Consider the following 23314-nt stretch of genomic DNA (forward strand, 5'->3'; position numbering starts at 1 on the left):
CCTTAATGTAAATTTTCTTCTCTAGATTCTATTAAAAACCAGAGGTGCTGTTTCCCTTTGCTTAGCTCAGCAGAGAACATGAAACAGTGGCCAAGGACAGAACTTGGGGCTTTTTATTTCCTTTTGGACATTTCTTTCGATGGAGATAGACTGAATTCCATCAGATGCCCTATTGCTCAGCCTCTCCTCAGGTGTGATTCCCCAGCACCATCTCAGGATGTGGATCCCCTTGTTGTCCTTGGTGTTCCTTGACTGCTTCCAGGTCACACTGAGGAGCTCACACCACCCCCCACCCCACTGCTGATTCAGGCAGGTGCCAAGAAGTTCTCCAAGAGAAATAAGGTGCTGATGTCCCTTTCCCTCACCCAAAGGCAGAAGTGAGGAACTTCAGGCTGTGGAGAAGTTGTCACAAAGTAAAGTGCTCTACAAGTTCTCCTTTCCTTTAACAAGGGGGAAAGTTTCCTTCTCCTTAGTGTCTGTGAACTTGTCCCCAGGGGCTTGTTAGAAGGATGAAGTAGGTCTGCCATGAGCTTCCTGAGAGGGTTTCAAGATCTTTAGAGGCTTCTTCAGGATGCCCAGAAGGGCTTGTTAAGCTGAAGACCCTTGGGTGGCTGCTCCCAGGGGAGGGCCTTCTTTTGGGAAGGGTAATTTGGGATGGAAAGAGATGTAAGGACTGAGCTGCTGTTGGAGTTTGGGTCTGCTGAGGCTTCCAGTGGCTCATGCTATGACTTTTGCCTCCACCTGCTGCTGGAGGAGGCCTCTTCTTGATATTTTAGTTTTGCCTTCTCTGCCCTATCTTTCACTCATGGGAAGAATGTTTTTTAAAAACTAAACACTCCTTTAGGTGTGGTGGGAGTCAGGGTTGGTCCAGGACAAGGCTGGTGTCTGGCTCTGGACAAACTTCCCTTTTCCTCTCTCACTTTGTGCTGATCATTTTTCCATTTCTCCTTGTATTTGCCCACTAAAGGCTTCGTCTATCCAAGGGGTCACCTTACACTGTCCCAAAGAGAGTTTTCAGGAGATGCAGACTTCCCCAGCACACAGCCCACCACATCCAAACTCAGTTCTGGGCATCATTCAAGGCTAATTAATTAATTCATGCTCCTGGGAGGTGGCTGAAGGCTCCTGGTCTGGGATGGCACCAAACAGCAGGAATATCTGACCATCCCATTCTGACTGTTACCTCGACTCCTATTTTCACCTGAAATATCACCAGGCTGTTGTTCTTCAGATTAAAAAGCTAAAGAAGATATTGGAGCCATTTTGAGTCTAACTCGGCTCAATTTTCAGGATCCATCTATTATTTAGTTTCACTTTTAGCTTCCACTCTTCATAACACTATTTATTATTTTAATTTCAGACAGACCAAGACTTAGACTAAAATAGGCAGCTTAACATCCACAGAAAAAAAAAGAGAAAAAAATACAATATATTATTAACATTAGGCCTGCTCATTTGCACAAGAAAAAGCTTTAATTTTTCCAAACTTCTTCTTCAACCCTATTTGATCCCATGCTTTTACCTTTTACCCTCATGAAACCAAAATTCCCATGTTAAAATGGTGGGGGGAAATGGAGTGCCACACAGAGATAAGAACACTTGGTTTTCCATAAGATGGGACTGGTGGCTGTTTCTCAGCTGGAAACCATTCAGGAACACTCCTCTTTCCAGAGATGCTGGAATCCAAATGGAGCTGGATGGAGAGATGCCTAAGGACGGATATCAGCTTGTGTGCAACTCCAAATCCTGGATGCCTTTTAAAACAGGCATCTGAATCCATGTGACCAACCTTGAGTGCAATTGCCAAGCTGTGAGCAGATGGGAGATTTTGATGCTTCTCCTGTCTTGCAAAGCTGGAATGGTTGCAATATCAAGTCTAATTCTGCTGTGCTTCAACCCCTCGCACCCACCAAAGCCCTGTGCTCCCAAGATGAACTTTAAGGTCCCTTCCAACCCAAACCATTCCAGGATTCTCTGACCTTCAGCCAGGATAAAGAGCTGCTACCCCTTTCTGGAGCAAGGGGCTTATCCCTAAGTTTGCCTCAAAACCAAGACATGCTCTTTCCTTGTGCCCAACAGCCTGGAACACTAGAAAGAGGGAACTCTGTCAGCCAGCCACGATTTTCTTTGCCAGAGCAGGAAAAATTGAACAGAAAATACTCATCCGGTTTCTGATCCTCTTTCTCTGACGGTCTCTTTTTGGCTGCTCTCACAAATGGATACCCCTGGGCCTGTCTCTCACCACAGAGCTCTTCTCATATTCTTAGCCCTGTTGGGGGACTGCCCTGTTGGAACAGGGGGATGGAAATACAGACAGCACCATCATCCAAATAAATGGAGGAAAAATGTATTTTTATCATGAAATCCTCCTATGAATCATCCCCTCTGCATTCACACTTTGCATTTCCACTGAAAATCAGATACATATTTGTTCATCTTCCTTTCCCAAAGACTGTAAGACAGCTTTAACTTCCTCACCCAATAGTTCTTCCTTGAGTTGTTGCTGGTAGCCCTTATTAACCTGGCCAGGACTCCAGTGGAAAATGCTATTTAAATTAAAAGACTATTTGCACCCAGAGCACTATTTAACCTCCTCATAAATTGGAGGGTTTCTCTTTTCCCTGCAGGGATCACTGGCATTCTGTGTCAGGAGATGGTCACATCACCTTGGCTGTTAATGGGCCATTCCAAACTGCAAGAAATGTCAACAAAACAAAGTCATGAGCAGTGGATGAAACTATTGATTGATGCCCATATATCAGAATTTAAAAATACACAAGAAACTTCAGAGCAGTGAGGGGCTTAAATGATGCTTAAATTCATTGCATCCTGGAATGGTTTGGGTTGGAAGGCACCTCAAAGATCATTGAATTCCAACCCACTCCATCAGCAGGGCCACTGACCACTAGACCAGGTTGCTCCCACGTGGCTTTGAACAATTCCAGGGATGGGGCATCCACAATTTCACTGGGCAACCTCTACCAGGGCCTCACCACCCTCACAGCCAACAATTCCTTCCCAATAGCCCATCTAACCCTCCCCTCTGGCACTTGAAAGCCACTCCCCCTAATTGATCAAGTGATCATAGGAAAGCCTGGGGTTGCAAAGACTCAACTCAGCTGACTTCCACAGATGCACAAGAGTTGACTTCCTCCCCTCCCTCAGTTTCCCAATTTGTAAAATTAGGGGGTTTTCCTTTACTCTGTAATTCCCTGATTTTTGCTGAAACCTGCAAGTTCTTGCAAGAGACTTCATTCACTGGGCTGTCAGTGATGAAATTTCATGTCAAACTTGGAGGGACTTGGAGGGTCATCAAGAGGTGACCATCTTCTGTCTCTCTTCTACTTACTACTAGGGATCTCTGATTTTATATTTATTTTTATTTTTTTAATGATGATTCCTGATTGATGTGGTTTGCTTTTTGAATAAAACCTGATTTAGAAGTTCTGTTTTATTTCTCACAAAACTATAAAGCCAAAGCAGTGGATCCAGTGGGCCTCTAGACTTGGGAAAACCACAAATCCTGGTTTCATGATGGATTCTGGGAATGGTTAACTGGACTAGGTCACATCACATGCTTGTCCAGTTTAATAGTCAGCTTATCCATTGCCTGTTAGTTCAAGGAATCCTGGAATCAGTCAGGTTGGAAAAGCCCTCTAAGATCAGCGAGTCCAACAGTTCCCCCAGCACTGCCAAGGCCACCACTAAACCATGGCCCCAAGTGCCACATCCACACAAGTCTGAAACCCCTTCAGCACCCTCTCAGTGAAGAAAGTTTTCCTCCTATCTGATGTAAACTTCCCCTCCCAGGACAGGATTAATTTCTCCTCCTTCCCAACTTCCTTTCATTCAGCCTTCACACCTCCCTCCTGCAGCCCCAAGAGCCCTGCAGAGGAGACATTTCCTTGGAGAGGCTGCAGGAGTTCTACAGAAACAGGGAATTAAGCCCTTGAGGTGGGAGATTTCCTTGGAGATGCTTAAGAAGAGCTACTTAAACAATTGGCTTCTCAGCCTTCTCTCTGCTTGCTGGGCTGGGTGTGCAGCCTTCAGTGCCCACCCATCTCCAAGCAGCCTCCAAAGCAGCTCTCGGGGGCAGGAAACATCCAGATACACCTGCTGATACAGGAAAGCAAGAAATTCAATTAGGTGGGATTATTGCACCTCCTAAGCAAGCATTGCAAGCTTCCCAGAGGCTGTTCTCTGTTTTCTAAAGAATGGGCTCTATATCTCATTCATCCCAGGAAAGGCAGAGGTTGAGGAGATAAATTGCAGCCCTTACACAAACAATTAGATCTTCAAACACAGAGGAGGTAAGTTTTCCACATTCTCTGCATCCTTTCCCTTTTTTCCTTCCTCTTTTCTTTCCTATTTCTGCTTTCCTGTCTTCTTTCCTCCCCCTCATTTACAAATGTGAAAATACAAAGAAGAAATTTTCACTGAACCATCTCTGGCTCTCTTTGCCCAGAACCACATCCAGAGCCAGTCCTGCAGTCCCAAATTAAGTTCTTTAATTCTCTTTCCCATTAACCACCTGAGATTTTAGGGGAAAACACTTGCAAGAAGGAGGTGGTGCAAGTTCTCATCCTTTCTTGAAATTAAAACGGTCCACATTGTATTTCTTTCGTATTGCAATTGACTGCATTATATCACATAACTCTAATCTGTCCTTTGAAAGATACTTTTAGAGGGAAGACCTATAAATTTTGCCCCCTTTCTTGAATACCTTTTACCTTCTGCCAGTACAACGGGAAGCACAGGAAAAGTCCCAAACTTTCCCAACTTCCTCTCTAGGCTTCCCTTTGTGGGCAATTTTGAGAGCAATTTTGGGGTTTCTCCATTTCCTGTGGATACTTGAGCAGCTTTTTGCCTGCACAAGAGTTTCTGATTTTGCCGTAATTTGCAATCCTAAAGCAAAAGCCTGCATCAGATGGACCCAATGCCAGAAGGATTGAGTGGGTGGCACCCCTGCCCATGGCAGGCAGGTTGGAACTAGATGGTCTTGAAGGTCCCATCCAACCCACTCCAGGATTCTATGGTTCTATGGCTGAAGTCTCATGCAAGGCAAATTAACCATGTAGAGGGGGAGGGAAAGAAAAATCAACAACAGAAATCAAAAAAACATAAAAAACCCCAAACCAAACAAACAAACAAAAAAACCCAAAAAAACCCCATCCTTGATAAACTTAGTTCTAGTCCTACACTTTTCTTAGTGTGACTGTACTTCTGATCAAGAATTCATTTTTAATCATTAAAAAACCTGAGGAATTGTTTTGCCTTTATTTTTCCGCATTCCCAGGCTCTGCATCAAATATCCCCCAACGCCTTAACATGGACAACGCCAGCAGCGTGAAGGAATTCATCCTCCTGGGCCTCTCGGAGAACCAGGGGCTGCAGAAAATATATTCCGTGCTCTTTCTGGCTTTCTATCTGATCACTGTGGCAGGAAATCTGCTCATAGTGGTCACTGTCATCAGCAGCCAGGGCCTCAACTCGCCCATGTACTTCTTCCTCTGCTACCTGTCCTTTGTAGACATCTGCTACTCCTCCACCACGGCTCCCAAAATGATTGCTGGCCTGTTGGGGGGCAGTAAAAGCATCTCCTTTGTGGGCTGCATGGCCCAGCTCTTTGGGTTTCACTTCTTTGGCTGCGCTGAGATCTTCCTCCTCACGGCCATGGCCTACGACCGCTACGTTGCCATCTGCAGGCCCCTCCACTACGCCGCCCTCATGAGCGGCCGCACCTGCGGCCTCATGGTGCTGGGCTCGTGGCTTGGGGCCTTCTTCCACTCCACCCTGCAGCTCCTTCTCACCATTTGCCTCCCATTCTGCGGCCCAAACAAAATCAATCACTACTTCTGTGATGTCCACCCACTGCTCTGCCTGGCCTGTGCCGACACCCGTGCCGTGGGTGCCTCCGTGGTCGCCAACAGTGGCTTGATAACTCTGAGTGCTTTTGCCATCCTGGTCTCGTCCTATGTTGTCATCCTGGTTTCCTTGAAAGGTCAGACAGCTGCAGAGTGGCACAAGGCCCTCTCCACCTGCGGCTCCCACATCACCGTGGTGATCCTGTTCTTCGGGCCGTGCACGTTCATCTACATCCGCCCCTCCAGCAACCTGGTGGAGGACAAGGGCGTGGCCGTGTTCTACTCCATCATCACACCCATGCTGAACCCCCTCATCTACACCCTCAGGAACCAGGAAGTGAAGAGTGCCATGAGAAAGCTGTGGAGCAGAAAAGTGGGAAGCCAAAATGCAAAGGTGCAGGACCATAGTCATGTTTCCAAAGGATCAGAGAAAATCAAGCATCTTTGGCTATGATTTCTTTTGTGACAATTCCTCACCACCTGCCCTTTACAGGACAGCTTGCTGGGAGCTCCTGCTGTAATTAGGAAGGCACTAAAGGTTTATTTGCTGAGGGGAAAAGACACTGTGAACTCTGTGATGAGCTGGCATTCCCTATCTATTCTTTGTCAACAAGCACAGGTCCAGACCAGGGCCTCTTGAGCACAAACTCAACACCAGTGTTGAAATAAATACTATCAAAAGGACTGAAAATGTTGTCCAGGTAGAGCATCCCATTAAAAAAACAAACACAAAACCCTGATATTATGTGGGAGTTGAGTCCTTTGCTGATGCAAGTAATGGGAGAGGAAACTTCTCCCCTTCCCCTCTCCCCTCAACAAATCCTTTCTGAAGTGTTCCAGACCAGGTTGGATGTGACTTGGAGCAACCTGGATTAGGGGAAGGTCTCCCTGCCCATAGCAGGGGGTGGAATGAGATGGTCTTTAAGGTCCCTTCCAAACCAAACAGATATTCTAGAATCCTACAAGTCTATTTACTTCTCCCATCCCTGCTGCCATCCTTCCAACCCTACCCTCTATCTTTCAGCTTGACCTCATGTCTTTTATTTTCATCCTTAGACTAATAGAGAATCACACATCTAATTAAACACACTTTTCTGACTGTTAAAAATTAAGGAGTCACCAAAGTAGGGCTTTGGAGGCACAGATTCATGGGATAATAATAATAAAAAAGAATTGTTTAGCAACTATTCCAGGAGTCAAGATAACTCCTTGCTTTAAGTTGGAGTGAAGGTTACAAGGTGTTCCCAGCCCAAGATAGGGTCAGGATAACACACAAAAATGTCACTTATAACAAACACACACAAAATATTAAAAATAGATCAATTTTAAATGCTTTGGAGGTGAACACCAATGGGGTTTTTGGAGGTCTCATTTTTGCATGCTGCTGAGCAAGTATTCCCCCAGAGCTTATGGAAGGTGTCACTGAAAGCAGCATTAGGCTTCTCCACATTTTGTTAAGAATTCTTACAAGAACTTCAGACTTGAGCTAAAATGTTGCTTCTGTGCTTTGCACGGTGGCAGTAAAAATTACTGATAGGAAGAGAGGAATTCACCACAAACCTTTCCAAATTTTTGAAGTAATTTCCTGTGTTACTTCTTGTTTCAAATTTATATTCATCAGGCATCTAAGGGATAACATCTGTAGCACAGGTGTGATTTTTGGGTTTTTTTTGTGCAGTGGTAAGAGCAAGTTAATAAGAAATAAGGATGCAGATGAGAAACAGTAGCTTAGGATAGAAAGCAGCTACTGCGTAGCTGTCAGCAGTGGCATTTTCAGAGCCCAGATTTCCCTGGGCTCTTTTGTTGTCCTTGCAGTATCCTATACTGCTATCCTGCTTTCCTTGAGGACACAGTCTCCCAAAGGGTGGCTCAAAGCTCTCGACACAAGCTCTTCCCACATCATGGTCGTCACCCTGTTCTTTGGGCCCTGCATTTTCATCTACCAGTGCCCTTCCGCCACCTGCCCAGCGGACAAGGTGGTCTCTGTCTTCTACACCATCATCACACCCATGCTCAACCCCTTCAGCTACACCCTGAGAAACCAAGAGGTGAAAAACAGCATGAAAAAGTTGTGGAGCAGGACAGTGAGGAGGAGTGAGAAATGAAAGGACACGGCAATGTTTGTAAGATGACAGGAGCTTAAGACATCATGGAGAGGGAAAGAAAAACTGGTATTTGGTGGAAGTTTGGTGATTTGCTGCTGCCAATTACTGGAGGGGAATCTTTCCTTCTTCCTCTACCTGTGCAATTTCCAGTGAAATCATTACTATTCCGATTCAATATCAGTATCATGATAAAATGTTCATCAGGGTAAGAGCTGGAAGCTTTCCTACAACAGCGAGTCAGTCTGAATGCTCCCATTTTGATAGATTTCCTATCTTCTGGTGAATGTGCTGTCTCCTTCAGATTTGTTCTCCCTCCTGCCCCTGGGTGCTCAAATACTCCCCTAGGAGGTCCACTGCCAACAACTGGAAGACATGCAAATTAATGCCCACCTCCAAAAACCACTCCTGTACAATAAACAGGAAATTATGGCTATTATGGGTTGGATCAACTTTATTTCAAGGAATCCTGAGACACTGATCTGATGTCACAGGTGATCCTTATCAGGGCAGCAGCCTGAGCATGGTTACAGAGCACAGGCATGGTTGATATGTCTGTTGGAGCCCCTCTGCTCTGAAGGCAGGCTGGGACAGCTGGGGGTGTTCAGCCTGCAGAAGGCTCTGGGGAGACCTTAGAGCCCCTTGCAGTGCCTGAAGAGGCTCCAAGAGAGCTGGACAGGGACTTTGGACAAGGGCCTGGAGTGACAGGACAAGGAGGACAAGCTATTTCCACTACAGCAATGTAGAAATGACCCCAGAATCTCACAACTCTGGGCAATGCCCTTCTACTGCAAATTGACTGGCTGTGGTCAAGGCATGAATTTTCTAAAAACTTCTATTGGCCCTAAAATTTTGGAAAGGGAAGCAGAGGAATGAGATGTCCTTAAAATAGTTGACAATTCACTCATTTGCCTGAAGGTAACTGGTGACACATGGAGATGAAATACAGCAGCAAGTCCTTGGCACTTTATGATGGTAGTAAAATTAGAAGTAAAACATCATTACATGGACAAAAAGGTGTTAGAATTTCTCTATATGTCCATCAGAATAGGAAGACAAAGAGGTAACCAGGACTGGCAGAAGAGGAAGGGTTTATCTTCATTGTGTAAAACTAAACCCAGGGATACAGTCAATAAGACTTTCTTTCTGGATTGGAGGAGCAGCCCCTGAAGATGGAGCAGAAATGGCCTTCAAATTCAATAATCACATTCATTCTTTTTAGAGATTACATGCTTTCAGAGAGTAGATTCTAGGCTTTAAAATTCATGCCATGAGTTTGATTCCTTGGCTGGCTGCTGGAAACCCCCACAGCCCCTCTCTCACTCATCCTCAGCTGGCTATGGGAAGAAATTGAAAGAAAAAAATTGAAATAAATAATGTTGGGATAAAGATGGGGGATCTCTTCTCAGTTAACACCATGGCTGGAAGAATCAGTTCAATCTGATTTGAACTTGAGCCACAGTTCTCAGTGACATATCCCCACCAATATCATGGTCTGCCCAGGCCTTCCTTTGACTTGGGGAGTGAACATTCCTATTTGGTCATGTTTACATCTCATCCTGGTGAGGCATTGATCCAGTCTATCCCTGGGAAACCAGGACTCCCTGTCCTGGCCCTGAAGCTCTCTGATCTCAAGCAACATTTCCTGCTGCCTCACACTGGCTCAATGCACAGATCAGTGGTAGAACCCTACATTTGCCATTTTATTACTAGAAACTTCAGGCTTTGTTTCATACAAAGGTCTTCTGAGTGCTTGGAAGTGTGTGGTGTTTTCTCCTCTCTTCATCAACCTCCAGGACTCCACTCACAAAAGGTCCTCAAGTGACTTGGGACCCAACCAAGGGACCCAACCAGCAAAACTATTTAATAAGGCCCTGGGGGACCTGCTTGCAGTTTGCTAATGACACATTTCTCTCAGGTCCAACTCTCTTTTGCCTGTGTTTAGTCCCCAGTATGTTCCAGGAGTATTTATAGGCTGTGCTGGGGTGGGGTGACTTCAGGGAGAAGGAAGATGCGGGAAATGCAGAGCTCAGTTCCGAAAGCCTTGGAGATGTTCCCTCATTGGATCTCTCAGTGTAAGTGACAGACAGAAAACAGGACATTGATGCCATCACAGTAAAACCTGCCTGGCAAGAAAAAAAACTGCCTTGAAAAATACCTGAAGCAAGTTTTCATGCAACAAGAAAAATAAGAGCAAGGGTACAGGAATTGCAAGCAGGAGGAAGAAGAGTGGAACAATTCCCTGACCAGTCTGGTGAAGACCTTGAAACATGGAGTGAATGATTTCAAACGTTTTCAGGCAACAAATGTGGAGCTCAGAAAGTTGATGTAGCAACATTTAGGAACTGGGTACTGTAGGAAGCATTTTTCTCTCCTTTCCTTATGTTCTTCGTGTCAGCCATGTGGTATTAAAGCACATGTGTGTGGTGGTGTTTGTTTATGTGAAAGGCAGAGAGGAATCCTTGGTAAAGTGTCGAAAAATGTGCAGAAACATGTAAATGCTAAATGTTGGCCATTGGGATCCTTTAAGGCAGCTTTATTTAATGCTGATGGCATCCTAGACATCTGGCCTGGGGCAGGTATCTGCTCTCCATTTACACTCAAGGACAGAGGGACAATCTTTGATGGGCTAAATCATCTCACTGTGGTGTAATGACCTAAAAAAGGTCAACTGAGTCATGTCTTTAAGGTGTTTCTTCCTCTTTCTTGACTACACAGGGAGGCAGAGCTGCTACACACCAACTGTGATGCCTGTTCTGAGCTCTCTGTCTAGTACAACCTTGGGGTGGCTGTAGACTCTTCACCCTTTCTTGCACCTCTGGAAAACTACTGAGCCCATGGGAAAGAGAGAGGGAAAAGTGGGATCATTCCTAAACTGATGCCGTGATTTGCAGACAGATATTCTGAATTCTGTTCTAAGATCTACCAGAAAGGGGAGAAAATAGAGCAAGACCTGAGGAAAGTGCAAAAGGCAAGAGGCACGTAAGAAAAACAGACTCCGGTTTCTTGCTAGTAACCTCCTGCTTGCTGAGTTAGAAACTCTTGGGCAGAAATGAGCAGCAAAGGAATTTCCTGGTGGGATTGTAAATGGAAATGGGCATTCCTCTGCTGGTCCCATTTGAACCTCCCCAAGACAGTGAATGTATTTGTCTACTGGAGAACTTTAACAATTCCTTTGAAAAATAAAGAGGTAGAGAAACTGGGCAGGGGGTTGCAGCTTCTGCTTTGTTAGAGACCCAATTTTGGGAGGGAGAGTGTGTCCTGATAACAGCAGGCCTAAGGGAGCACTCAAGCTTTCAAACAGCTGCTGGCTCGGGGGGGAGCATTTCCAGTGAGGAACGTGGCTTCTGTGCACGTATTTCCAGTTTCAGAGTGGATGAGCTAACTAGAGAGTCCTTTCCTCAACTTAGAGGAGAGCCATTAGGAAAAGAACATGCAGCATCTCGTGCCTGAGCCATATATTGTAGAGAAGATGCTTGAGCGTGGCAGGATTTACTTCCATCCTAGCCCTTCCAATTCCCAACAGATAAAAGGACACTGTAGCATTTTTCCAGCTCTCTATTCTGTGAGAGTAGGATGTGGTGGAATTGCCATGCCTTCAGGGTTTGAAGTGACATGTGCATGTGGCACTTGGGGACATGGTTGAGTGGTGGGCTTGGCAGTGCTGAGGGAAGGGTTGGACTCCATGATCTCAGAGATCTTTTCAACCTCAATGATTCCACGATTCTGGGATTCCTCCCTGACAGAATGGGAGCACACATTTGTCACAACAACTACAGTGCAGGAAAACAGTGGGTTCAGGGGTGAGGGTCAGTGTGGAGGGGTCAGAGATCTGAAACGGGAGCGGGAAGGCAGAGGAGCAGGGGACAGTGCTCTTTGCAAACGTTGCTCACTGTGATTTAGGACATGACACTGTGCTTTCTGTAGCAGGAAAAACAGCAGCAAATGCACACTGCTGTCACCATCCATGACCCTTGGAGCTGTAGCACATTCCCTTCTCTTGCTGGCCAGCCCATGACTGCCCCCCAACACCTGTGCCACGGGAGCCTGAGCTGCAGCCATGGCACGGAGCAACTTCTCCCAGGTGACTGAATTCATCCTCCTGGGGCTCTCTGACGCCAGGGAGCTGCAAGTCGTCTTCTTCACCATCTTATTCCTGGTCTACACCATGGTTCTGCTGGGGAACCTTCTCATCATTGTGACAGTCAGGACTGACCCCAAGCTCTCCTCACCCATGTACTTTCTCCTCTGCAACCTGTCCTTCCTCGATATCTGCTGCACCTCTGTCACCGTTCCCAGGATGCTGGTGGACCTGCTCTCCCGCAGGAAGGCCATTGTGTTTGAAGGCTGCATCGCCCAGCTCTTCTTCCTGCACTTTGTTGGCTCCTCGGAGATGTTCCTCCTGGCCGTGATGGCCTACGACCGCTACACGGCCATCTGCAAGCCCCTGCACTACACGGCCATCATGAGCCGCTGGGCCTGCTGGCTGCTGGTCTGCTCCTGCTGGGCAGGGGGGTTCCTGCACTCCATCACCCAGACTTGGCTCACAGTCCAGCTCCCCTTCTGCGGCCCCAACACCATCGACAGCTACTTCTGCGACGTGCAGCCCGTCATCCGCCTGGCCTGCGCCGACATCTACCTCACCCAGTGGCTCATGGCCTCCAACAGCGGCCTCATCTCCCTGGGCTGCTTCCTGCTGCTGCTCACCTCCTACACGCTCCTCCTGCTCTCCCTCCGGGGACGCCTCACCCAGGGCCACTGCAAGGCGCTCTCCACCTGCACCTCGCACCTGCTGGTCGTCACCCTCTTCTTCCTGCCCTGTATCTTCATCTACCTGAGGCCCCCCTGCACCTTCCCCTTCGACAAGTACGTCTGTGTCATCTACACCATCTTGTCCCCGCTGATGAACCCCCTCATCTACACCCTGAGGAATAACGAGGTGAAGGAATCCATGCACAGGCTGTGGAAGTGCTGCAGCGTCTTCTGAGACTTGCACCTGGAGGGACGTTCCTACAGACTGATGGCTTGGTGACTAATGCCTACATACTTCAAATTAGGTGTGTGGATATATACACATACATATATAAATATTCATATTAAAAATCCGTGTTGAAAAATTGAAGCTTTTTAAAATATTAAAAATCCATGTTGAAAATCCAAAGCGGTCTAAACAGTTTAATTTGTGTGGGATCATAAGTTTCAAATAAATAAATCCAGCACAAGCATTTTCTCCCTCTCTGCCGTGCTGTTACTGTACTGTGACAGCAGATGGCAGAGGCACATGCACTTAGTGTCCCCAAATTCCCCCACTGACACCGATGTTCTCAGGTGAAGGCAGAGACAGTGCAGACATTGTTTGTAGGGTTTTCTTCAGACATATAAGGATGGGAATTCTTTTAACCTTTCAGAACATAGCCCTGATTCTCTCACTGAAGTGCATTATTAAAAACATATAAGGGACAATACATAGAGGAAGGAGAGGGATTTTGGACAAGAACATACAGTGACAGGCCAAGGGGGAATGGCTTCACACTGACAGAGGGTGGGTTCAATTGGATGTTAGGAGGAAATTCTTCCCTATAAGGGGGTGAGACCCTGGCACAGGTTGCCCAGAGAAGCTGTGGCTGCCCCATCCCTGCAAGTGTTCAAGACCACATTGGACAGGGCTTGGAGCAACCTGGGCTAGTGGAAGGTGTCCCTGCCCATGGCAGGGGGTGGAACTGGATGATTTTTACAGTTCCTTCCAATCCAAATCAGCCGGAGATTCTGTGATCCTATGAAGGAGTGACCCAATCCAGCATTTTGCCTGGGGAGATAACAACAGTGTTTGGGGAAGAAGATTAAGGAGAAGGCAGTAGGATTGTGTTCTGTGATGTGTTTTTAGTAAGCAACATTTCCACCTCACAGTAATTAAGTTTCTCTACTTCTTCAGCCAACTTTAGCCTTTCTGAGGGCAGCAATGACATCACCAAATCCATCAGGGTTGGAAGTGCAGTGGCTGCCATCAGGAGAACACCAACCAGAATGATTTAGGATTGGATTCATCCCATCGAAATTAGAATCACTCAATTATTTATATTGGAAAAGCCCTCTAAGACCAGCAAGTCCATCCCTTCCCCAGCACTGCCAAGGCCACCACTAACCCACAGCCCCAAGGGCCACATCCACGTGCCTTTTAAATCCCACAGCGATGGTGACTCCACCACTGCCCTGGGCAGCTCTGCCAGGGCTGGACAACCCTTCTAGGAAGAAAGTTTTCCCAATATCCAAACTAAATTGCTGCAAAGGAAGTGGGAGGCTCAAATTCCTCTCTGAAATTAGCCCTCACTCTCACACCAGCAGAAAGAGGAGGAAGATCAGAAGCATCAGGGAGTCCCTGATCCTCCTGCTTAAGAGAGATTTCCACCTATCTCCCATCTTGATACAAATCAGACTTCATTTGAATGGTGAATTCCTACTTAGAATCATGATTGCATCACCATGAAATGGTCTGGATTGGAAGGGAGTTTTTCTCTTTAGTATTAGAGGGAAATGCTGAAATATTAAAATGTCCTCCAAGTCAATTGGGTAAATTTCAATGGAGAAAAAAATTAAAATGTATCCCTGTGATAATTTTTAAGAATTCCAATCAAGTTTTTATTAGACATTTCAGAATGTATATTATAGAAATCACATACAATCTTATCATCTTTCATAAAATTCTGGTTTAGATGGCATAAAACTAGGCAGGAAATCACACCCAGAGACTGGTCACCCAGTTTTGGACTACATGTTTTGTGTTCCAAAGACATCTCCCAGCTCAGCTTTAACAGAAAACCAAATGAAAATTCCATACGTTTGGGAGCTGGTGACTCAGTACAAGGATAGGACTTGGAATAGCCTGGTCCAGTGGAAGGTGTCCCTTCCCATGGCAGGGGGTTGGAATGAACGAGCTTTAAGGTCCCTTCCAACCCAAACCATTCTAGGAAGACAAACAATTCAATGCAATTGATTTTTCTCTCCAGGAAACATCTTGGCATGACTTTAATAAGGCCTCAGTTGGTGCTGTTAAAAAGTTGGGCCTGACAAATTGCAAAGGTGCAACTTTGGCAGTTGAGTTTGGAAGCATCTGGAAATTGGCTCCACTGCGCATCATTAAAAGCACAAGTTCTTTCTCTCCTGGAAATTAGCAGCTCTGAGCTCACTGTCATCCAGAGGACAGGGAAAAATGGCCTCAAAGGGCAAAAATATTCCCTTGACAACTGCTAGGATCTCTACAATGCTTTTGTTAAATGCCAAGTCAACTGAAGAAATCCCCATCTAATCAATTTTGTTTCAAGACCATGGGACTGAAACACAAATGGACATCAGAGAAAAGGGACTGCAGTCAGTCTGGGCTCACCATGAGCATTTCTAGGTGGAAAACTCAAGGCTTAACAGGGCTGGGTAGTCCTAGAATGGTTAAAATCAAATCCCTTTGCTTGTGTTACACTGGGGGTGGTCCTGGTTTGGCAGGAGGGGAGGGCAACAGGGCTAATCCAGCATATCATCAACTGGGGCACATCTGCATTCTGCCAATAGAGACATTTTTTTTCTGTTTTGGGGGTGTTTTGTGTGTTGTTTTTTAATAACTGGTTTTAGAAGAGAATATAATGTAAGAACTGGAACTTTCAACTGTGCCTCCTCAGCCAGGGATTCCTTCTTGAGTCCACAGCTCACAAATTGCCTTGTACCAAGTGGCTTGGAATGACAGAGCAATTTGGGTGAACAAGACACAGAAAGAGTTTTCACTGGGCTGCCCATACCAGCAGCTCCTATGGGGTGGCAACATTAAAGGCATTTTTACACCACCCAAGGATCTCCAGGCTGCTTGGAGGCATTGCAAGATGAGGAATACAAGTGGGATTTTTATTGACTGATTTACCCTGAGGCAGAAAGCTTAGCCCAAAGACCATCCTGTCTTTCTACTTCTATTGACCCAACTAAAAATACCCCTGGAAATACACACTGGAGCACTGGATGTAGAGCTGAGAGTCAGCAGTCCAAAAAGTAGTCCTGGCTGAGTGGCACCTTGACTTTGTGGGAGGTATTGCCCTCTCATGGCTGTTCAATGAAAAGCTGGGCCCCAGGCAGTGGAAGTGACATGAAGCCAGTGTAGGAAAATGGAAAGGCACAGCCCTCCTTCTCCTCACAGCTATGCATGGGATTGATCCCCTTGTTGCAGCCCTTTCTGGCATCTGGCTTTAACACAAAATTATTCTCTTCATTCTTTCTTGCAAAACTTCATGGGAAGTGTGACGGTTTATGGTCCTTGGGCCAACTGCAGCACACAGGCAAAGACCTGGACCATGTGGATTTATTCCAGACCCGTGGATAACTGCAATTTAGGGAATCCCAGAATGGTTGGGGTTGGAAGGGACATTAAAGATCATCGTGTTCCAGTGCTCTGCCATGGGCAGGGACACTTTCCACTAGACCAGGTTGCTCCAAGGCCTGTCCAACCTAGCCTGGAAAACTTCCAGGGATGGGGCAGCCACAGCTTCTCTGGCAAACTTGTGCCAGGAGCTCCTCATCCTCACAGGGAAGAACTTCTTCCTAATATGTCACTTAAATCTCTCATCCTTTAGTTCAAAAGTGTCCCCCCTTGTCCCATGGAAGATGCCTTAATTTTGAAAGAGTCACAGCCTGCAAACACAGCAAGCAAGCTTGAGAAATGATTGACAGGCAGTGTCATTCATGAGAACAGGGCAGAAACTACAGGCAGGTATTGCTGCAATAGGAACAGGCCTCTTCCTAGTCCTGGACATCACATGGGAAGTGATTCTCCCATAAACTAAGGCAGGGGTGCTTTCTGGAACCAAAGGGCAATTTTTTGATAGCTCTCCAAAAGCAGTGCTGATCATTTGAGTTCCTTCCATTTCCAGCCCCCTTGGGCAACATTCTGAAAAAAAAAAACCAAACATTCATGCAATTAAGGTAACACCCAAAAAAGCTTCAGAGACACTTGTCCCCAGACACACCTTCTTGTTTATAAACCTCATCAAAGAGGAGAGGTGCTCACCCTGGCAGCCCAGCCAGCCCTTCTGCCAGTGCTCACAGGGCTCTGGGTGAATATTGCTACACTGCCCAACCTGGACTCATCTCTTCCTTCACAGTGAAAGAATTGTTCTGTCCTATGTAGATATTCCAATCCCATGGTGAAGGAAGAAAAAGGAGAGTTGTGTTTCCTGGGGATACTCAGGACTACCTGTCATTAATTCTGTGGAGCAGTGAGTATTTCTGGGTTCTTTCTGTGGTATTTCACCTGGATGAGTTCCCCATTTGAAGAACCTGCCTTTTATTTCTGTTGACTAAAATATTCCCTTCCGTACTTTAAGCTCTGACTTTGGTCCCTCTCAAGCTTCTGTGAGAACATGAGAGCACAGAGGAGCCTGCCTTGGATGGGATATCATAATCACCTGTTAAATCTCTGGACCAATGAAATCTCTTACAAATGAGAATGTGGGACAATAGTCACACCAACAGCCCCATAATCAAGCTCTAATCTCCAAAAAGGAGGCACTTATTCTGAACTTTGCTTTATCTCCCTATAGAGCTGATATGGAAATCCTTACCATAAATCCTGAGTTACATTCCAGGAAGCAATGCAGGATAAACTGGAAGACCCTTGAATGCCAAATGTAGTCTTCTTTGAATTGAAAAAAGAGCAAAAGTCCAGATAGATCCTAATAGGACTAATTCTGTTATGGAAGTCTAGAGGGCAAAATGTAGAGAAAGGTGGGAAGTCTTGAATTGGATACCAGATTAGATCTCTTTTTACATCCCACTCGGTGAACCTGAAAGAACCAAAATCATAGAACCACAGAATGGTTTGGAAGGAAGGCACCTTCAAGATCCTCTAGTTCCAACCCTCTGCCACGAGAAAGGACATTTTTCTCTTGATTATTAGGGATTTAATTCTTCTGGGATAGCATTACTCCTCTAAAAATAAGGTTTAGTTTCAGCTGGTAAACTAGACACCGTTGGGGACACTGTTATCACTAAATAATTTATGCTGAAAGGCTTTCTAGGGATCTGTACCCCACTCTCCTCACTCTGACAACCTTCAAAGACTACTCACCTTGCCTGCAACTGTGTCCAACCAAGCTGGACACCTCAGACAAGGTAAAACCAATTTCAGCTCTTCAGGCTGAGATGACAACTTGCAAGAATTCAACATTCTGGATTCATGCCTTTGAAGCTGAATGCCTACATTTTTCCTTTCACACTAGGTAGAGGTGGGTCAGATTTAGATTTGGAGTGTGGCAATGCAAGCTTGCAAATGTTTTTGAACTGCAAAACAGACCCCTTGCACTCTTCAGAAGGTGGGTGCAAATTTGACTAAGTCCCAACTTTTTCTCTCTTCCAGGGAAACCTCTGTCTCCTTTCCAGAATGAAAGACAAGATGCAGAGGCACAACCTCTCAGCAGTGTCTGAATTCATTCTCATCGGCCTTTCTGATGCTCCACACGTCCGTTTGCTCCTCTTTGTGCTGTTCCTGACCATTTATTTGGCCACCATGGCAGGCAACATCCCAATCCTCCTTGCTGTCAGCACAGACACCCGCCTGCACAACCCCATGTACTTCTTCCTGGGCAACTTAGCCTTGCTGGATATCTTATGTCCTACTATCACCGTGCCCAAGATGCTGGGGGCCTTGTTGCTTGACAACAAGGGCATTTCCTTCAAGGGCTGCCTCTTCCAGCTCTTTTTCCTCATTCATGTGGTAGGCACAGAGATCTTCCTCTTGGCTCTCATGGCCTACGACCGCTACGTCGCCGTATGCCACCCCCTGAAGTACCTGAACATCATGAGGATGAAGCTGTGTGCTCACCTGGCCATTGGCACCTGGCTGGTAGGGTTTTTGAACTCCCTCCTGCACACCTCTTTGGTTTTTACCCTGCTTTTTTGTGACTCCAACCACGTGGACCAATATTACTGTGACATTCCTCCTGTGCTGGGCCTCTCCTGCTCGTCTACTTGGAGCCGGGAACTGGTGATTCTGGCAGTCGCTGGGGTGCTGGGGAGCGGCGCCTTTGTGCTCACTCTCATCTCTTATCTCTACATCCTCCTGGCCATCCTGGCCATGAACTCCTCCCAGAGCAGGCACAAAGCCTTCTCCACCTGTGCTTCTCACCTGACCGTGGTTTACCTTTTCTATGGGACCACCATCTGCACCTACGTGCGCCCTTCCTCCACCTACTCACCTCAGCGGGATAGGATCGTTTCCATGCTCTATGGAATCCTCACCCCCCTGCTCAACCCCATCATCTACAGCCTGAGGAACAAAGAGCTGAGAAGTGCCCTAAGGAGAGCGATCAGACAGCTCAGAACTGCTGTCACAGCACAACAACACCTCGCCCAGTCTCGGGCGTCCTCTGCAGCTCCAGCAGTTGGATAGGAACTGCAGCTTGTGACTGACCTTCTAAAAAGTAGATGCTGCAAGCCAAACTCATTTTTGGGGGCTCAAAACTCCTCCTCTGGGCTCAAAACTCCTTTTCTGGGCTCCCTTTGCAGTTAGCAGGGAGAACTGTGCACCTCCAGAGGGCCAACTGGATGGCACAGCTTTAGGTCACGGTCACAGCAGGAGAAGACCTCAGTTGGGAAGGTTTCTGTCCCCTGAGCCCAGAGGAAGGTTAGGTGAGAGCACACGGGTGTTGGATGCATGTTTTAGAGCCCCAATGCCGGCGATTGGCGATTGGTCCCCTGTCGCGATTCTCAGCACGGCCAGCAGGGGGCGCTGAGCTCTTTTAGTGCTTCATGACTTCAAGGTCTCCAAGGAACACCTTGGTGACAAGATGCCTCTATCCTGGTCACTTCTACAGGGTTTGTGCTTCCATGAGCAGATGGCAGAAACAGAGAGCTTTCCACCCTGTCTGAGGTGGAAATTGGAGATAAAAATCCTTGATCCCTTTTCAAATCAAATCCCAAATCTATTAAATCAGGTTTTATGGATTAGCCATGAAATCTCACTCCTCTCCCTCTCTCTCCTTTTTGGGTCTGTGTTGTTTGCTGGAATCCTCCATTCCCATTGGACTGAAGAGGAGAAACACAAAGGGTTTCTTTGTGTGCCAAAAGAAGTTTTACATGTCTTCTATGGTCAGAAGATATATATATTAAATATATATCCTGTTAGATTTGTCTCCCAAGGGTTTCTATTTAACCTAAGTGGCCACTGCAAAAATAAACTCAGGGTTTCCAGTAATAAACCGTCGGCCCATTCATAAACAGTTGCTGCAGTTTATTCCCCAAACACACAGGAGAAAAAGTTCTTCCAAATCAAATCTTTCCACAAAATGCATGGTCTTGTGCTTTTTGATTTCTTCCAAACTTATATCTGGAAGCAGAATCAATCATCCTACACACATATTATTTCCGATGCTTTGACAAATTCCCCAAACAGAAAACTTCCGAGAGAAATCCCTTTGGCATGCCCTTGGAGGAATCTCACTCTCTTTTCCAGGTGCCCTCGAGAGGCTGGGATCACTTATCCCATGAGCATGGACTCCATTCTGGCTTCATAAAGACCTATGCAGCCTGTTTTTTGCCTGTGGCATAATAATTGGCTCTGAAAATAACATGGAGATCTCTGGAAGGACAGAGAGTGGGTGAATTGCTGCTGCAGTGCTGGAGGTAAAGTGTTGACTGCCTTTACTCAGTCTCTGTTAACAATGAAATCAACTTGTGCATGGACAAAATCTTCCACCAACCCCTGCCTGATGGTGCTACCTGCCTGGAGTTTCCCTGGGATGGAGGAGAACTCTGAAAAACTGAGGAAACTCTGAGGTATGGCAGGAAAATTAAGGATTTGATTCAGAATTTAGTGATAGAAAATGCAGCAATGAGGAAGAGAAGAGGAGAAAAAGGATAACACATGTTGGAGAACACTTTTACACAGGAATTCATGCAGATTCAATGGCACAAGAGTCTGCAGTTTCAAGTCTGGGTGAAGACTGTAGAGGAATCGAATGTATATCAACAGGATGAGGAACTGAGGGAAGGTTTCAATTACAAGGGTTGGAAATATCTAATCCAGTGGCAATATCTGATCACTGTTCTCCCAGTTACACAGATCCCAAAACGAGAATATTTACTGACCAAAGGCAAGCTGCAGACACATTCCTGGAGTGTATTTCACCTCAGGAGCTGCAGGAGAAGAGACATCTTAAGAAATGAATAAATTCTCTATTATTTAACTACAAGAGGCTCTGGGTTTTTAAATGCTTTCATTTGGTGGTGAGACCTTGTATTAACCGTAGGCTTAGGGTATTTGAAATGAAGTAATAGTTTGAAATACAGGAAAATTCATCAGTGTGAATAAGGGTACAGGGTTGCAGCTGTGAGCAGGATATTTGTAAAACATCTATATTAGTGAAATGTCCAGAAATGTCCTTGTACAGATGTGGGGCTTGAAACTGGAAGGGAATTGGGTCAAAGGGGAGGTTGTGACAACCTACGTTCTATAAGGACTTAAGGAAAAAAAACTTGTAAGATCTGCTGATGCTTCTTCCAGAGATGGAAGAAGCATTTCTGTCATAGCAAGACAAAAGTCAGCAGTTCATCCATTTTATTCTTTTCCATTTAAATTCAGTGCCAGCGCCAGCTTGTTTACATCGATGTTTATGAAGTGGGAATTGCATCAGGAATTGTTTCACCCTCCATGTGTCTCTGCAGGAATGGAAGGATGGCTGATGGGAACTGCACCGAGGTGCCCCAGTTCACCCTCGCAGGACTCACCCAACACCCACAACTGAAATTCCTCCTCTTTGGGCTCTTCCTGGGCACCTACACGCTGACATTAGTGGGGAACCTGGGCCTGATCGCCCTCATCAGGGTCAGCCCCCGCCTCCACACCCCCATGTACTTTTTCCTCAGTGCCTTGTCCTTCCTGGACATTTGCTACTCCTCCACCATCAGCCCCAGGATGCTGCTGGACCTCCCAGCAGACACCAAAGCCATTTCCTTTGCCGGCTGCCTCGCGCAGCTCTACTTCTACGCGGCGTTCTGCACGGCCGAGGTTTACCTGCTGGCAGCCATGGCCTACGACCGCTACGTGGCCGTCTCCAAGCCCCTTCTCTACGAGCTCATCATGTCCCCCGTGCTCTGCATGAGGCTGGTGGCCGGTTGTTTCCTTGTGGGGCTGCTGAGCGCGGCCGCCCACACTGGCGCGGCACTCCGGCTGTCCTTCTGCGGCCCACTGCTCATCGACGACTTCTACTGCGATGGGCCACCGCTCTTCCTCGTCGCCTCCACGGACACGCGCCTCAACGAGGCTCTGGTGTTTGTCCTGGTGGGGTTCAACATCGTTGCCACCAACCTGCTCATCCTCGGCTCCTACGCCTGCGCCACGGTGGCCGTGGGCAGGATGGGCCCCGGTGCGGGCCGGCGCAAGGCCTGCTCCACCTGTGCCGCCCACCTGGCAGCCCTCGGCATCTTCTACGTGTCTCTCGCCTTTAACTACATGCAGCCCAGCTCGGCCCACTCACTGAGGAGCAAGAAAGTGGCATCTGTGTTCTACACCACCCTAGTGCCCTTGGTGAACCCTGTGGTTTACAGCCTGAGGAACCAGGAGGTGAACAACGCCCTCAGCAGCTTCATCAGGAGGACAATGTACTGATGAAAGGCTACCTTCTATTGTTTCCCTGGGTTTTTTCTCTTTAAGGAGAATCTCTCATGTAGAGGAGACTGAGGGGAGTCCTCATTGCAGTTACAACTTCCTGGGGAGGGGAAGAGGAGGGGTAGACACTGATCTCATGTGGTGACCAGGGACAGAACCCAAGGCAATGGCCTGAAGTTGTGTCAGGGGAGCTTTAGGTTGGATGTTAGAAAAAGGTTCTTCTCTCAGAGGGTGGCCGGGCACTGAACAGGCTCCCCAGGGCAGTGGTCACAGCACCAAGGCTGACAGAGCTCAAGGAGTGTTTGGACAATACTCTCCTGCTCATGGTGTGACTTGGGAATGGTCCTGTGCAGGGCCAGCAGCTGGACTCCATGATCCTTCCCTTCCAACTCAGCATATTCTTTGATTCTGTGAGTCTGGGAGGTCTTTGAGACTGTTGCCTCCAAGAGCATTTGGGATGTTGTTACAGCGGAAAAATTAATTAGTCTGCTCTCAAACTCTGTCCACTAATAAAGTTGCATCACTCTTGTCTCACGTACAAACTTCTTGCCCACTTACTCGACCTCGACTCTTACCCTCTACCTGCCATGTGATAGACATGATGCCACTGGGCAAAACAAGGGAAAAGGTGTCCAAGAGCCCGAGACGGGGACGCTCTGGATCTTCACACACAATCACAGGATGGTGGAAATTTGATGGGACTTCTGGAGATG

General features: G+C 46.7%; 4 protein-coding genes across 4 annotated transcripts; all 4 read left to right on the forward strand.

The window, feature by feature from the left end:
- Positions 1 to 5313: 5313 nt before the first annotated feature.
- LOC135415410 (olfactory receptor 4S2-like) lies at positions 5314 to 9214 on the forward strand. Its single transcript, XM_064657085.1, has 2 exons — positions 5314 to 6201; positions 7913 to 9214. The coding sequence occupies exons 1-2, from the start codon at positions 5329 to 5331 to the stop codon at positions 7967 to 7969; spliced, it is 930 nt and encodes a 309-aa protein (XP_064513155.1). The 5' UTR covers positions 5314 to 5328; the 3' UTR covers positions 7970 to 9214.
- Positions 9215 to 11329: 2115 nt separating this feature from the next.
- On the forward strand, positions 11330 to 13003 carry LOC135415411 (olfactory receptor 4E2-like). Its single transcript, XM_064657086.1, has one exon. It carries the CDS (start codon positions 12027 to 12029, stop codon positions 12951 to 12953), a length of 927 nt encoding a protein of 308 aa, XP_064513156.1. The 5' UTR covers positions 11330 to 12026; the 3' UTR covers positions 12954 to 13003.
- Positions 13004 to 18197: 5194 nt separating this feature from the next.
- On the forward strand, positions 18198 to 19474 carry LOC135416767 (olfactory receptor 5V1-like). Its single transcript, XM_064660082.1, has one exon. The coding sequence runs from the start codon at positions 18378 to 18380 to the stop codon at positions 19383 to 19385; it is 1008 nt and encodes a 335-aa protein (XP_064516152.1). The 5' UTR covers positions 18198 to 18377; the 3' UTR covers positions 19386 to 19474.
- A 2078-nt stretch (positions 19475 to 21552) lies between these two features.
- LOC135416768 (olfactory receptor 8A1-like) lies at positions 21553 to 22819 on the forward strand. The gene has a single exon (XM_064660083.1). The coding sequence runs from the start codon at positions 21645 to 21647 to the stop codon at positions 22599 to 22601; it is 957 nt and encodes a 318-aa protein (XP_064516153.1). The 5' UTR covers positions 21553 to 21644; the 3' UTR covers positions 22602 to 22819.
- Positions 22820 to 23314: the final 495 nt, after the last annotated feature.

This window comes from Pseudopipra pipra, chromosome 6 (assembly GCF_036250125.1).
Source record: "Pseudopipra pipra isolate bDixPip1 chromosome 6, bDixPip1.hap1, whole genome shotgun sequence".
In the NCBI taxonomy this organism is placed as follows: Eukaryota; Metazoa; Chordata; class Aves; order Passeriformes; family Pipridae; genus Pseudopipra; species Pseudopipra pipra.